The sequence below is a fragment of the Habropoda laboriosa genome, unplaced genomic scaffold, assembly GCF_001263275.1.
Source record: "Habropoda laboriosa isolate 0110345459 unplaced genomic scaffold, ASM126327v1 scaffold89, whole genome shotgun sequence".
NCBI classification, from domain to species: Eukaryota; Metazoa; Arthropoda; class Insecta; order Hymenoptera; family Apidae; genus Habropoda; species Habropoda laboriosa.
Genome location: NW_017100263.1, coordinates 2,152,191 through 2,167,536, shown reverse-complemented (window position 1 = coordinate 2,167,536; position 15,346 = coordinate 2,152,191). Strand labels below are relative to the sequence as shown.

The window sequence follows — 15,346 nt, the reverse complement described above, 5'->3', positions numbered from 1 at the left end:
TATACACACGCTGAAAATTTCATCGAAATCGGTTAATGTTGCTATGAGCTACAAACGGTTAAATATTGTGAAAATCGCACTATCACGACTTTCGGCGTAAAACTGTAATAAATCTGCAAATTCTTACATCTTTCGATGCCTGTCGCTTGTTTCTCTATCCACCGATTTCGATGAAATTTTCAGCGTGTGTATAATTGACATAGATTTACAAAACGTATTTTTTTTTTTTCATGAATAACAAATAAGTCGTTTAATAACTGTGTTCGATACTTTTATTCGTTATCCGAAAGGAATAAAGTGTTTTATTACTTATGAAAAACTTACCCATTCGTCCACGAATTAATCTGCTTCGACGGAACTGGGTCAGTGTGTCGATCCTGACATTTCCAGGCAATCCGAAACAGCTGATGTTACGGCCGGGTCGGTGAACTCATATGATCGGCCCTCGTCAAACGTCGCCTGGCCCGCGGGGAAAGTGGGGGAAAGAACAGAAGACGTCGCATAGATAATGAAATTTTTAAAAATATTATTACTACCGTAAGGTTACTATGACTACCGAGATTATTGTAGATAAAGTTTCGAACAAACCTGAAAGTGTAGGAAGTAAATATGGGCTAGCACTTTTATTTCAGGATTTATTGTCAAACCTGTGGATGACTTTTAAGATGTAACACTTGAATATACATCAATAACATGTTTACTATATGATATGAAATGAAAATAAGCTGACCAAAAGCAATATATGTTACAAATTATGTATACAGGGTGGTCCACGCAATTGTTTCAGGTCATAACTCCGTTATTAATGCATTTACGAAAAAATTCCAAAGGAGAAAGGTAAATAGCTCGAAGAGCAATACATTTGTAGGCCCTTAGATTTTTTTGAACTCCGTTATTAATGCATTTACGAAAAAATTCCAAAGGAGAAAGGTAAATAGCTCGAAGAGCACTACATTTGTAGGCCCTTAGATTTTTTTGAAGTGCAACAGTGCATGTGCAATTAACAATTGCATCATTTCTTTAAATGGAAATGCCAATTTTTTGTTGCACAGATCGATTCCTCTGTTCATTCTACCTAAAAAATTATTAGGGTACCATGGCAAAAAAATTATTAATTCTCGAGATATTTTCAATACATTTTCTTTTATTCAGTGAAATACAATCACAATTTTTCAAATTCTTAGCTTTCGTACTCCAGTTACGATACGTAAATTGCTACTGAATGATGAAATGCTTACTCGTACAAATCAGTTTCTGTTATGACAGCAATATCGAAACGGTGTTTTACTACATAGTCATGAAGCGTTTGAGCATCTTCTTCAATAAAGACATTTTTTGAAAATATCTCGAGACTTACTTAAACATGTGAAAATATTTGGAAATGCATATAATGACCATTTAATGAATAAAGTACGTCGATTATACGAGTGTACCACTTTGCGTTCGAAAAATTAGTGGATATCAGTTTATAATTTTTTTAAGTATGATACACCTCTCAAAAAAACCTGAAAAAATTATACATTAATAACCATAACAAGCTGCTAAAACTGTAGAAAAATGAACATGGTCACACGAAAAACTAAAATAATAATATAAACGAACATCGGTTTTTCATTTTTCTAGGTGTCGTCCCCCACTTCGAAAAATCTGAAAAAATTACACATTAATATCCATAACAAGACACTAATACTGTAAAAATATAAATGTGGTCATTTGATAATTTCAATATAAAAGCACCATTTATAAAATTTCCGAATGTTTAAAAAATCGATTTTGCAACGAACAATTCTGAAAAAATTCACAGACATGTACGCCATTGGGTAGCACATCCGTGATTTTTTTCACAAGTTTTCATCGAGCAGAACAAGAGAAATGGAGCTTAAACTGTAAATTGCATTTCACCCTGTAACTACCCTAGTAATAGAGGTACCAGCTTGATACTTGGCAGAAAGGGTTTTCTTCGAGTGGTCTATCGAATGATATGCACCAAGATCGATTCGGTTTGGAGGCACTTTTACCATGCTTATTCGGCTAGGCCCTTTGATAATAAAAAAAAAACAACATACAATAGCGAGTATTGTCCCGGAAAGTAATGTACTATCACTCACAGATCTGTACCAACGATCTAACAAAAACTAAAACTTAGGTTGCACACCGCTGCCTACAAGTTCTGCGAGTCCACTCCATCTTTATCGTCATTTTGCTAATTGTTCCCGATGAGGTACCACCAATGTAAAATTACCTCCGTATTTCTTAATCCTTTGTCTACAGAATGTGACTTTAAAAAATGTGGAGCAATGCAGATAATTTATTTCTATAACATATTAATTTCTTTGTTTTTGGCAATCTTCCTGCGTCGCTCTACATTTTTAAAACTCCCGAAAGTTCCCGAAATCCCTCCATCATTTTAAGAAGCTTATTTTACAGGTCAAAGTATCATACAAACAATCCAAAGATATTTTTTTCAAATTGCTCTATGGGTGAAAACAGCGTCAAATCAGCACTTGAATCTTTAGCAGTGATCATTATTATGTTTGCATTTTTTCACTTAATAATTTATTATTACGATAATAAATAAAATTTTCTATACATATTCGAAAAGAGTTGTAGAGTATGTATTTTCTATACATATTCTTTACCTTTAAAATGAGCCTAAGATCGAAATATTACGGTTAAAGTGCTGACATGTCGACTGATTTCGTCTAATTTTCCAAAACATTAACATCAAATAGTTTAAATACCGAAGTCAACTCGGCACCGTTTTTTTCATTGCAGTATATTTAAAAATGTAATAGAAGCAGGTAAGAGGTCCAACAGGAACAACCACCGCTTGGCCGTCACAAGCGTTGGCTGTCCAAGGGTTCACGTCTTTCGCTGGACGCGTACGACTTGAGATTTGGGGGGCTCCTATCAGCCGCGCATGGCCCTCACTACCTCTCTTCGACCAAGTATATTTTTGTATGCTTCACTATAAAGGTAATTCACATAGAACTTGCAATAAACCTCAACTGATGCCTTCTTAAACTGTCTGTCCAGGTTCGTATCGCACTGGAAACGATGTCGGAAATATGTCGCCAATAATGACACAAATTTCATTGGATCGCAGAATAAACTACGATAACTAAAGATTCTGTTGGAACATTAGTGATACGGATAGAGCAATTACAAGCTTCCTCACCGCGGAAGGAATTCAGTGGCAGTTAATACCATCATACACACTTTATTTCGGTGGTTTATGGGAAAAGACCGTGCGATCGGCAAAAGAACACTTAAAGTGTGTAATCGGTACGACAACGTTAACATACGAAGAGCTATTTTACGATTCTTGTACAGGTTGAATCTTGTTTAAATTCTCGACCGTTTACATCCCTCTCTAGTGATCCCACAGACCTTCTCCCTCTTACTCTTGGACATTTCCTAATAGATATGCTGACATCAATCCCACATCCCGATATCTGTGATATGAAGGAAAATAGACTAAATCGATACCAGCTCGTATAAAAAATGTTTCAGCACTTTTGAAAGCGATGGCATTGAGAATACTTAAACATTCTACAACAGTGGAGCCGATAAAAGCCGTCATACAGAACGAGAATCTGCCCTCCTATAAGCTGAGGCTTGGGTCGCATTCGCAGAAGGACGGCATGATAGGTGTTGTGTCCATCGAGACATCCAACGGTGTTGTTAAACAGCCAGTGACAAAGATTTGAGTATTACCAATAGAAGAGAAGAACCTGCAACCATCGGAACCTCCACTGCTCGAGGGACAACGTATCCCACATATTGTACATAAATGTAAACAATCGACCATTCTGTTGTATATACTCGTTATCACTTGTAAATTTGTACATAGCTTACGCAACGTCATGTGAAGTTTTCGACGTGTAACATTCTCTGTATTTATACGTATATCTGTTGCACAACTTCCACCCGCCAGCTACGAGGGCAGGTATCACTGCACTCTTTATAAGAAGCAACGTGCTAAGGGCGGTGACGACAGACAATATGATTGGTCAAGGGCCCCGAAGGAAAATCACTAACCATGCTCGTTAAAATTTGGCGTATACAAGAAATGTAAAAACCTCAGGTGTGTCTAGTCAACGTTTCAAAGAAGCAAGAGTCGTAGCATATTATAGTTATATTTTCTCTTTAGTAACGAAATAATCCGAAGAACTACTCGTTGCTTATTTTCATCGAGAATCAAATCTCTTGAACAAGAATAAAACAATTTTTCAATTGCAGTAAAAAAGATCTCTACTTCGTATTTTACTTTATCTGTAAATGAACTTAATTTATTCTCTATAAAGGTGTGAGTATATATGTATGTGTACGTATGTGTATATTTGACATTAATCGTAAAAATTTGTTTAAAACTTAACGAAGGCCATGTGATATCATATATGACATTAAGAGAAAAAACCGAGAAAAGCCTATGTAAATATGTGGGAGAGCTATATATATATATACACACATACACACCCACACACACACGCGCGCGCGCACAGAGAACACACACAAACACACACGCACGTGTATCATATGTATATTTCTCTGAACTTCATTTAAATAAACAGTTGGTTAAAAGGAAAGATAAAATTACGTTGTGTAAAAAGGAATATTTTCTTACATTCGTACAAGAGGTAATTATTCAATTTACATCAGTTGGAACATAACAATATGTTGAAACTTTCGAATAAAACTACACTGCATTACAGGCTATTATTTTACTTAGAAAGAGCCATTTTTCAAATTAATGCTATACTCAATTATATTTTAATCTTATTCGCTACACTTCATACAGGGTTGCTAGATTTACTACCTATATCAACAGACATTCATCTCAATAATAACAATATAGACATCGAACCATAATAGGGATAATGATAGTCTTATATTTTGTTTCAGGTCACGCGATGATTATCCGTGGCACAGATATATCAACGAATTAATTTGACCAGCTCGTGATGTTTGTTGCAATAAATGTATTTTTCTCCTTCTTTTTTGTTTTAGTTCACTTAAAACTAAGAGTAGCAATAGTAGTTTTATAGCAGCAGCAGCAGCAGCAGCAGCAGCAATAATGATAATATTTATAATATCTATCGTTAACATATTTCGATAAAATTATATTAATAATTATAGTTGTAATCGTCATGATCATCATCATTTATATACATATATATTTACGTGTATACGCGTACATGTATGACGACGCACGTTTACAGCGTGTAAGACTGTGTAATCATAGGTGTACGCATATGTTAACACGTGCTAAACCTTCTCATAAGAAATCTTATAAGTATATATCAATTCAGCTCACGCAATCTTTTTCTCTACACTTTTCAGGATCGTGGCTTAAATCTAAAATTATAATTTTTTAACATCGAAGTGATCATCAGCACCGCGTCGCATAATTTTCGTTATAGCAATTAACAATACTACTTTTATAAATCCTTTCATTCCTTTTTTTTCACGTAGAAGTATTTATTCAATAGAACATCATAATTACGGTACAAAAAATATTTTTTTATTTCAATAATTTGTTTCTGAAAAGAAAAAACAAAAACAAAAAAACTGTTCGAACATATTATAAGAGAATTGTCCTTTAATTTTCAGTTATTCCATTAAATGGATTCAACAATTTTGAAAATATGCATACTGTAACACTAAATGTAACAGAATAAAAGTATAAATTTTCCAAATAAATTATGAAATAGCTCCTTTGTATTTTATGATATGTTTAATACAAAAATAATTATGTCTGAAAAAATTTTTCAGAATTAAAATGTATAAAAACCATTGCACCGCGGCTCAGGACTCTCACTTCAAGGAGGAATTTAAGAACACGTGAAATTACTACTAAGCAAATATTATGGGCGCATCGAGAATACCAAATAACAAATTACTTAACTATTGAGTTATTTTTAAAAAGGGAATTTATTTCCTCGAAAACACACTAGCCTTTCCAGATAGAGACGATCGTGAAATGTCACGTCAGATATATTGTAATGTTAAACAAATTCACTGTTACTCAAACTTAGGCAAACAGTGCACGTGTTATTCCTGAAAATAGTAGTATCTCGAGATGAAACCATCAGCAAGGTTTGCATTTTTAAAGAAAATCAGAGGTAGTTGAATAGCCGCAAAAGTTCAATAAAAGTTTCATTTCACAAAATTGTTTGTATTATGTGTATCGCCAATGTATCAAGAGTATCGAATGTTTAAAACTTTCCATTTAATTTAACAAGAAGCTATATTTAAGAGATGATCAAACAGGTCTACCCACAAATATTTTCTAAAGCTCCTTAATAAATGCGATTGTACTTAATGAATCATGAGCAAACTTGCGATGATCTAATTGTTATACCAGATGTATTCCCGACCCATGAATTTTCTTTCCAACATAAGTTATGTCAATATGATTCAAAAACATCGTAGCATCACTCCATAATGAAGGACATTAACAATGATTTGTAAAGATGCAATTAAAAAGGGCAGCTCATACTGTTCGCCATACCCAATAAGAGAGCATTACAATATTTGGAAATAATGTGTTAAACTTATTGCTCGACTAGTCAAACATTCATTTGGAGAGTCAAGTATAGCATAAACACACGCTATAAAATACAACATAGTCCCATGTAAGGAAGTCAAATAGATGCTCCTTGGTACAAATTTTTTAAATTTTATTGTTTAAAACACTTCACTTATGAATTTCTTATATGTACATGTATTCTTAATTTTTTGCTATACCATATAATTCTAATTAAAAAATTCCAATACTGTAAATATGCTTTAAAATTACTTTGAATGAAATTTAAATAAAGAAAACCAAGGTGCATGCTTAGGACTTCCGAAACACATCAAGCTCGATGTAATATTTCTTAAAATGCGCAGGTACGCGAATGTACGATCTGACCTGTGCATCTATGTACTTGTTCAAAATTTTCATCACTCCAAGACCTAGCAGGCACAAGAATCACCCTTGCCATTATTTCTTTGGTCATTGGTCAATTTAATTTGGTCTGGAAATTCATTATACAATTCCACCTAAAACAATAACATGATTTGTTATATTTTAATACTTACTACAACGTAAACATATAAACATTATAAAGCAACTTACCTCACTTTCTTGAGCTAAAGCATTCTTTGCTATCGTTTGGAAGGCTTGTTCAACATTAATGGCCTCTTTAGCACTAGTTTCAAAATATGGAATATTATTTTTAGACACACACCACTGTTGTGCTCTTTTAGTGGAAACCTAGAAAGTATTTATTAACAAAATCATAGGTATTAGAACTCTAAATAAATTAAAATATTGTTCTTACCTGTCTGGAATTTCTAATTTCAGATTCTAAATCAAGTTTATTTCCAAGTACAACAAATGGAAAATTATCTGGATCCCGAGGGGAAGCTTGGATCAAAAATTCATCTCTCCATGAATCTAAAGATTTGAAGCTACTTGGTGCACAAACATCAAATACAAGTACACAACAATCAGCACCTCTGTAGAAAGCAACGCCTAAAGACTGGAACCTTTCTTGGCCAGCGGTATCCCAAATCTGTTTAAAAAAATAAAGAAAAAAAAACAAAACAAGAAGAAATAGACGAACAAAAGTGTAAAAAAAGAAAAATATATGTACTATAATACAGATATTATTCGATCTAATATATATTTACCTGCATAGTAACTATCCTACCATCTACCATTACTTCTTTGGTAAGAAAATCTGCACCTATAGTAGCTTTATATTGATTGCTAAATTTTTTGTTTACATACTGATTCATAAGAGAAGTTTTACCAACTCCTGAATCCCCAAGGATAACAACCTTAAGCAATAGTTTCTTACGAGAAGCCATTGTGAACTAAAAGTAAAAGAAATTTATATATTATGAATTTTACAAATAAATCAAATTAAAAGATGTAAAACATGTTTTATTAATATCATTTAGAATATTATTTAGAAATACTAAATCATATCACTGTTTTCTTTAGAAGATATTCTATGAAAATAATATTAAAATATGCAGTTATGAATCAAAGTTAAAACCTTTGTAACCAAATGTATATGTACTATATACACTATTTGTGCAACTTAGATAAGGGTGAAGTACAAATAATAAAAGTAGTGTGCTGAACGAGTTATAAGCTATTTAAAAGTGAAATTAATTCTCTTTAATAAGAATATATGCGAAATTCAATAGATTGAACTTTGTATTGAACAAGTAAAAAATATAATACTTTTTAAAATTAGAATTATAAATTAAATATCTGTTGTGAACTTATTTTTCGATCTTAAGTAAATATAGTTTTAATATGCAACAGCTTTGAACGTACAATTATACTGTAAACTGATATGAACGTAGAACAATAATCCGAATGTCATGGATAGATGACTTTTTTTAGTGAATCACTGAACGTGAATGGGAAAAGTACTCCCCTTGTAATGACGTATGTACATTACTTGAAAAAAATCATTGCGCGATGTTCCAAATACGCATTTTGGCGGTTAACGTCTAGAAGATTTGAATGATATTGTTATGAAAATAGAATACATCGTGTCAGTGTAAACGAAAATATAATAAAATGCTAATATACGTGATCAAATAAACATAAAATAGAATCCGTTTAACTGCGATGCTTGAAAACCTGTCAACACGCGATCTCGACAATTGAGATTTACTATTAAGACTAAACGAGTAACCTAAGAAACGTTTATGACGTTCATTAGGAAATGTGAACAATGATTGTCAAAGCAATAAAATATCGGTTATAGATTGCGTTACCTTGAATTAGATAGAAAACAGTAAGTGGAATTCTTCTCGGTCAGCACTTCACACAAAGAAAATGGCGTGTTATGAAATCACGAGTATGACAACGATGTCGTCACCTGTTCTTCGCCACTTTTATCGATCGAGTATGATCAAATCTCGATTGTTAAAATCGATTCAATATTCGATATATTTATATTTGATCAAAAATGCGGCAACATTTGAAAGTTTTCATTTTTTATTTAATTATTATAATGCAATACAACATATGTTACATGAATTTTAAATGTTGATGAAGTAAATATTTCTGTAAAATCATAACATAATAACAGAAATTTAATTTATAAAAGTAACCTTTAATTTTATTTATTAATTACATACAATAAAAAGTGGGATTTATTGAAAAACGTATCTTTTTTTTGATGCTCTATTTTCAGTATGATCCTCATTATCTGTATCCGAAACTTGCCTTTTTTTCTGACGCGTTTGGTCATTATATGTTTTTCCTTGTGCACCTATTTCTGATTGTACTTTATTTCGCGACTTGGAATATTCATTAATCTCTTCATCAGATGATGCTTCTTCTTTTATATCACCTGATGCAAAATGATCTTGATTTTCTACTAGACAATGTCTAATTGCCGTGTAACCGCTAACAAAAAAATTATGTACAATTAAACAAGTATAATAGTATAATTAAATGCATGTGTATTTTATATAAACATACGTATTTTTACGATAAAGTTGATAAAATCCTTTATTACTGCTTAATTCAGCTAACTTAAATACAAATTTTTCATCATGACTAATTACAATTAGTTGAAAATTTTTCTGATGTTGTGATCGCAATTTAACAACCCTTTAACAAAAGTAAAGTATATTAAAATTTTAAATAAGAATGTATTTATTTTAAAACATACTTTCTTATTTAAAATGTACTTATTTTAAAACATACTTAGCCAAAGCATTTGCTAGGCTGTCTGCATTTTCTTGATCTAAGTTTGTTGTTGGTTCATCCAATGCAAGAATTCCGCAGTCCTTACAGAATGTTTCTGCTAAAGCCAGTCTTATAATTATCGATGCTAAAACCTAGAATACAATATACATAAATAATAAGAATCATCCTTTCGTTAATAACACTGGTATAGAATAGAGATTACTTTTTGACCAGCACTACAGCGACCTTTCATATCCATTTCATGACCATGTTTTGTTTGAACTAATTTGTAATTATATGTTCTTCTTGCACTGCCTATACCTTGGGTAGCATCTGTACGAATTTCTATAGACGACGTATCTGTTCCAGTATATACAAGTCTCCACATTTGTTTCATAATTCTATTAACAGTCGCCATACGTTCTTCATGATATTCTATCATAGCAGTATCTAACACTCTGCTATATGCTTTTAAATTTAATATGGCTTCTTCAACAACCTAATTCGAAGATAAATTACTCAGGGTTTACGTTATTAATTTTGAACAGTAAATATAAAAAATAAAAGTAGTTGTTTTTGATATACTACCGTTAATTCAATGCATTTGTTTTTGTAACTTTTACGAGCTTGTCTGTACTGTTCCCTTTTTAATTCATGCGTATACTGCTGCACTGCTTTTTCTAATTCTTCTTGGTTACCTTTAACTATGTTTTTCTAAAAATGTATTAGAGCACAATTATGTCTTTATACTGGTGTATTATAACCACTATAAAATGATTTCAATTTTCATTTCTATTTCATAATAAACTAATAAGATTCTTTACCTGACGAAGTAAAGTTTGTTCTTGATTTAATAAATTTTGCCTTTCTTGAATTACTTGTGAATAATTTATAACGTTCAATCTTTCTTTTAAATTTAAACATTGTTGCTGTAAACTGTTAGTTGTTTCTTGGACTTTTCGCAATGTAAGATTGTCCGATAATTCCCTTTTTCGAACTTCTTGACGACTAATTTCTTCTTTTAATTTATTAATTGTTGTTTCTATGTCATTTTTTTGGTGAAGCAGTTCATTAAGTGATTTTTCATAGTTTTTTATTTTCATTTCAGAACATTCTAAAAACTCGGGAATTTTAGAGTACACAAAGGCGTCAACTTCATCTTGTACTTTTTGCAATTCAGATAAGCGTCTAGTTCCTTCTGCTAACAATTTTATATCCATTTCCAATTTTTCCCTATTATCTTTCTAAAATAAAAAATACAACATGTTTTTCACGAATTTAATATAAATGTCAATATTTCTATAAAGCAGTAATTTAAAATATTTAATACCACAAGTTTGTATTAATATATAAAGTATACCTTCTTTCTTTCCAATTTATCAATTTTTGAATTTAATTCACTTTCTGCTGCAGTCACTTTTTGTCTTAATGTATTAACCAATTTTCCAAGAGAAATTTCTTTTGAGTACAAAGCTTCCTGCCTATCCTTTAATTCTTTTAATTTTTGCATGCCTGTTCGTATTTTTAACTGCTCCTCATGTAACGCATTCTGTTCTTGCCGAGCATTATGTATTTTTTCATTATGTGTGTTTAATCTAGATTGTAACTTTTCAAGGTCATCACGAATATTTTTTAAAGACATTTTTAGATTGTCTCTTTGAGTTTGAGCTTCTCCAAGACTACGTCCTGTTTTAATACCTGCATACATAAAAAAAGAATTATATTATACTATATTTCAAAAGGTAAGTCTTCAAACATACCTGCAGCAATCATGCGAGTTTGAAAATTATCAACTATTTGTTTAAGTTCAATAATTTCGTCGATGTATCTATCCCACAGTATAATAACGCCTATTATATCTTTGCACATCGTTAATTTATTTTCAGGATCCAACTTCTTTTGTTTTAACTCCATTTCTATTGATCGAGATTTACGCAATCTATTTTCAGACTTTTGTAAATGATTCCTAAAGAATAGACTAGATTGTTACAAATTTTATAGCTAAAAATATTGTATATATAATAAATAATAAAAAATTTACTTTAATTTTTCCAATTCAATTTGTTCAAAATGCATTATTTTTTCAACTATTGGTTTTAATTGCAACATCTTATCATACTTTTCTCGTTGTATCTTTAATTCTTTTTCACATTCTTTTAAACAGTTTGGATGATTTTTCATTTCATTTTCCATTTCTTTTAATAATTTTACAACGGTTTCGCGTTCATCAAAACTTCTATGACACAAAGGACAACAAGGATTCGTTTCTTTTAATTCCTTCATATATTCTTTATAAGCCGCACCTTTATGAGCGTACATTCCCCTTTTATCTTGGAGGTCCTTTACCATTTTTGATTGTAACAATAAAGCTTCGTCAAAATTTTTATAATCACATATGGATGAAATTTTTTCTTTATCCACTAAGGAAGAAAAATTTACTGTCAATAAAACATTTAAACATAGGTGTAAATTCCAACTTTTAATTATTAAAAATCTCACAATCTATTTCTTTTCTTTTTTTCTGGAGTTCACGTTCATTGTGTGATATTGTTGTTTCTAATGTAGTTAACTGATGTTCTTCTATCTGAATTTTTCTATTAATAGACTCTATTTCATTTACCTACAATGTATAAAATTAATGAAATTGATGAAGTCCTTTGATATTATGAATGTAATATCTATTTTTAAATACCAATTCTTCCTGAATCACGTCTAAATTACTTTTTAGTTTGGTTTGAGATAATTCTTTAATGTCTAACAAATTCATTATTGCTTCTTCATATTTACTTTTCAATTTTTGTATTTCTTCTTCTTTTGAAAGTAATGTAGACTTATTTAGTTCTAATTCAGATTGTAATGAGTTTTGTTTCAATAATGAAGCTATTTCTTCATCAACTATATTTAGATTCATTTCCATTTCATTTCGTAACTTAATATTGTCAATAATTTCTTTCTTGACAGCATCTGCATCCATTGTTTCATTCAACTGTTGAATTGTAATCTTTACTTCCTCTATTTTTGATTCAATAGAATGTAATTTATTTGTTGTTGTTCCAAGCTGTAAATTAAAAAATTTAAACAACCTTTTGTTGTCTAAAATTTAATTAAAAAAACATTTAATTAAAATTTTTAATGAAAAAACAAAACAACCTGCATAATCTCCAATTTTATTTTATTAATTTCTTCCCTTGCTTCAGTTATTTCATTTTCTTTAAGATTCTTTTCTGATTCTACTTTTGAATATTCACTGCGTGAAGTATCAACTGTTTTTTGCAATTCTTTTTCTTCTTGCTCCCTTTTTATCCTATTCTCTTCTACTTTATGTTCTAATTCTCTCATCTTTTCTTCTAGCCTTTTAGAAAGGGCTATTACTTCTGAAAAGTTTTTAAATTTTACATTAATGTACATGAATTTAAATTTAATCTTTTTCTTAATATATAATTAGATTTAAACCTATTTCTGAAATATTTGAATCTGCAGTATCAAGATTCCAAGCAGATAATGTCTCATTTAATATTTTATTACGAAAAGCAACTTTTTTCTGTTGATCTTTAATTTGTTGCCTTAAAGAACCATTGGTTACTCTTTCATTAGCTAAGATATTTGATATTGTAGACTCTTCTCCACCAATAGCTTTTAATCTCTCTTCACACTAAACATTTAAAGAGAAAAATTTAAGTCAAATTTGACATTTGTTTTATCTGAATAAAAAATATCATACCTCTTCTATGTCACTACATTTTCCTATTAATCCTTCATTATATGATTCTATCTGTCTTAATAATTCTTCTGTTGTTCCTTTAAATACATATGGCATATCTTCTTTTAATCTGTTCAGTTGTTGGTTGGACATATCATACTCTGCTTTTTTCTTCTCTAAAGAAAAAAAATTATATATATATTGAATATCTCGAAAACTATGGGTGATACGGAAAAATGTTTCAAATAAATGTTGTACGATGTCAAGGGGGACATATGATACCGATATTTATATTATCTTACAATGATCTCAAAAAGACTCGTAAAGGTCACGTTTATATTTTTAAATGGGAACTATTGTATATTTTATTGCATACTTTTGTAGCCGACATTGAAACGTTTTCAGAACACTGCTAACTTGTGCTATGCGCATATACAGGGTGGTCCACGCAAATTTGCACACCTCGAATAACTTTTATGTATGCGTTGTATGAGAAAACTTTTTATATAAATGTTGCATAGTTCGAGATAGATGGAGTTTCAGAGATTTCAAGGTCAACTTTGTTATTTTAAATGGAATGCTATATTTTTTATACCAAAACATCGAAGAATGTTGAATTGTGAATACAAAAGTATTGACCTTTATCAGCCCTAAACCTAATAATTAACGAATAATTTCGCTTCGTTTCTTGAAAATGTACTTTGCGCTAGAGTACGAAACTCGCCGATATCTTTTATTGTACTAAAGGTCTACCGGTACCCGAGCGATATCTGTTACGCATCTGACAGTACAAACACCAATAACTCAATACTGAATCAAAGACATAATAAACGATTGCGGTGCTGTAATGTTAATAAACATTGTCACGTAAACACCGCTGTCTTACAGACATCTTTGCTGACTTTGAATCTCCAACTTGATATTACGCGAATTATTCAAACTTCTTATCTTCTCTTATGCTTTTCAAGTTACCAAATGTTACAAATGTCAATACGAATGGTGAAAACTTTTCTTTAATTAAACATTGGTAAGTAGGAATAAATGTGGATCATTTATGTCGGTAATTTGAGAAGCATAAGGTGACATATGAAGATCGATCTTTGTTTACTGTATGCAGCCTAATAGGTGTCAACCAGCGATTTACTCCCTAGGAACTCGTGAATTTATAACATTTTACATTAGTTTCAGCAAACACCCAAAAAAATGTATAGTTCCGTTTAAAAATATGAACTTGATTTTGAAATTACCCCTCACCACTCAACCTGCAAAAAAATAATTTTCATCATATGATGCCCCCCTTCATACCAAACAACTTTTGTTGAAATATGTTTTTGATAGGTTCAGTCCTTCACGAGATATTCCAATTTTGCGAGATAAAGGAAACACCTTGTATATTTCTAATTATAACTAAAACCAAAATTATTATTAATATTTATAAAAACATTACTTTCTTCACATATTAAGTCCTTATAATCAGTATCTAATTTTTCCAGTTCTTTAATTTTCAAATTCACAGGTTCTAATTCTTTATCAAGTTTCTGAATCTTGGCCTTAGAATTTTCCAATCGTTTTTTGTGATCATCAAGCTTTGTTTCTTTGTCTTCTACTTCAGTAACAATAAGTTGACAGTTTTGCTTCTGCTCTTTCAATATATTTACTCTTTGTTGTAACTCTTTACTATACTTCATAATGCTTTCAAGTGCTTTGTTAAACTTAGCACTATCAAAAATTTCATCAAATTTTTCTTTTAATTTTTTACCATCTTGAAAAGGCCAACTAAGGTCTTCTTGATGACAAAAAATGACATAGTCCAAAATGGGTTTTGAAACACCTAATGCCAATGTAAGTTCCGTATCAACATTGGCGCACCTGTTAGTTATTGATACCACCTATATAAATGAAGAAAACATTAAAAATTTTAAATTTTTATACAAGAA

General features: G+C 30.9%; 2 protein-coding genes across 2 annotated transcripts in view; both read right to left on the bottom strand.

The window, feature by feature from the left end:
- Positions 1-6,838: 6,838 nt before the first annotated feature.
- Positions 6,839-8,859, bottom strand: LOC108573087 (ras-related protein Rab-7a). The gene is made up of 5 exons (XM_017935452.1): positions 8,788-8,859; positions 7,681-7,866; positions 7,329-7,562; positions 7,124-7,261; positions 6,839-7,047 (listed from the first exon to the last, which is right to left on the bottom strand). The coding sequence occupies exons 2-5, from the start codon at positions 7,858-7,860 to the stop codon at positions 6,961-6,963; spliced, it is 639 nt and encodes a 212-aa protein (XP_017790941.1). The 5' UTR covers positions 7,861-7,866; positions 8,788-8,859; the 3' UTR covers positions 6,839-6,960.
- Positions 8,860-9,168: 309 nt separating this feature from the next.
- The window catches only part of LOC108573079 (DNA repair protein RAD50), a 7,015-nt gene continuing 837 nt past the window's right edge, over positions 9,169-15,346 (bottom strand). Inside the window, exons 3-17 of the mRNA XM_017935444.1 lie at positions 14,857-15,298; positions 13,431-13,585; positions 13,163-13,361; positions 12,860-13,083; positions 12,402-12,767; positions 12,209-12,329; positions 11,751-12,129; positions 11,470-11,675; positions 11,070-11,407; positions 10,534-10,953; positions 10,298-10,423; positions 9,933-10,208; positions 9,728-9,861; positions 9,500-9,631; positions 9,169-9,424 (exon numbers count right to left, since the gene is read on the bottom strand). Of these exons, the coding sequence (XP_017790933.1) occupies positions 9,169-9,424; positions 9,500-9,631; positions 9,728-9,861; positions 9,933-10,208; positions 10,298-10,423; positions 10,534-10,953; positions 11,070-11,407; positions 11,470-11,675; positions 11,751-12,129; positions 12,209-12,329; positions 12,402-12,767; positions 12,860-13,083; positions 13,163-13,361; positions 13,431-13,585; positions 14,857-15,298 (3,774 nt within the window). The remainder of the gene's footprint in view (positions 9,425-9,499; positions 9,632-9,727; positions 9,862-9,932; positions 10,209-10,297; positions 10,424-10,533; positions 10,954-11,069; positions 11,408-11,469; positions 11,676-11,750; positions 12,130-12,208; positions 12,330-12,401; positions 12,768-12,859; positions 13,084-13,162; positions 13,362-13,430; positions 13,586-14,856; positions 15,299-15,346) is intronic.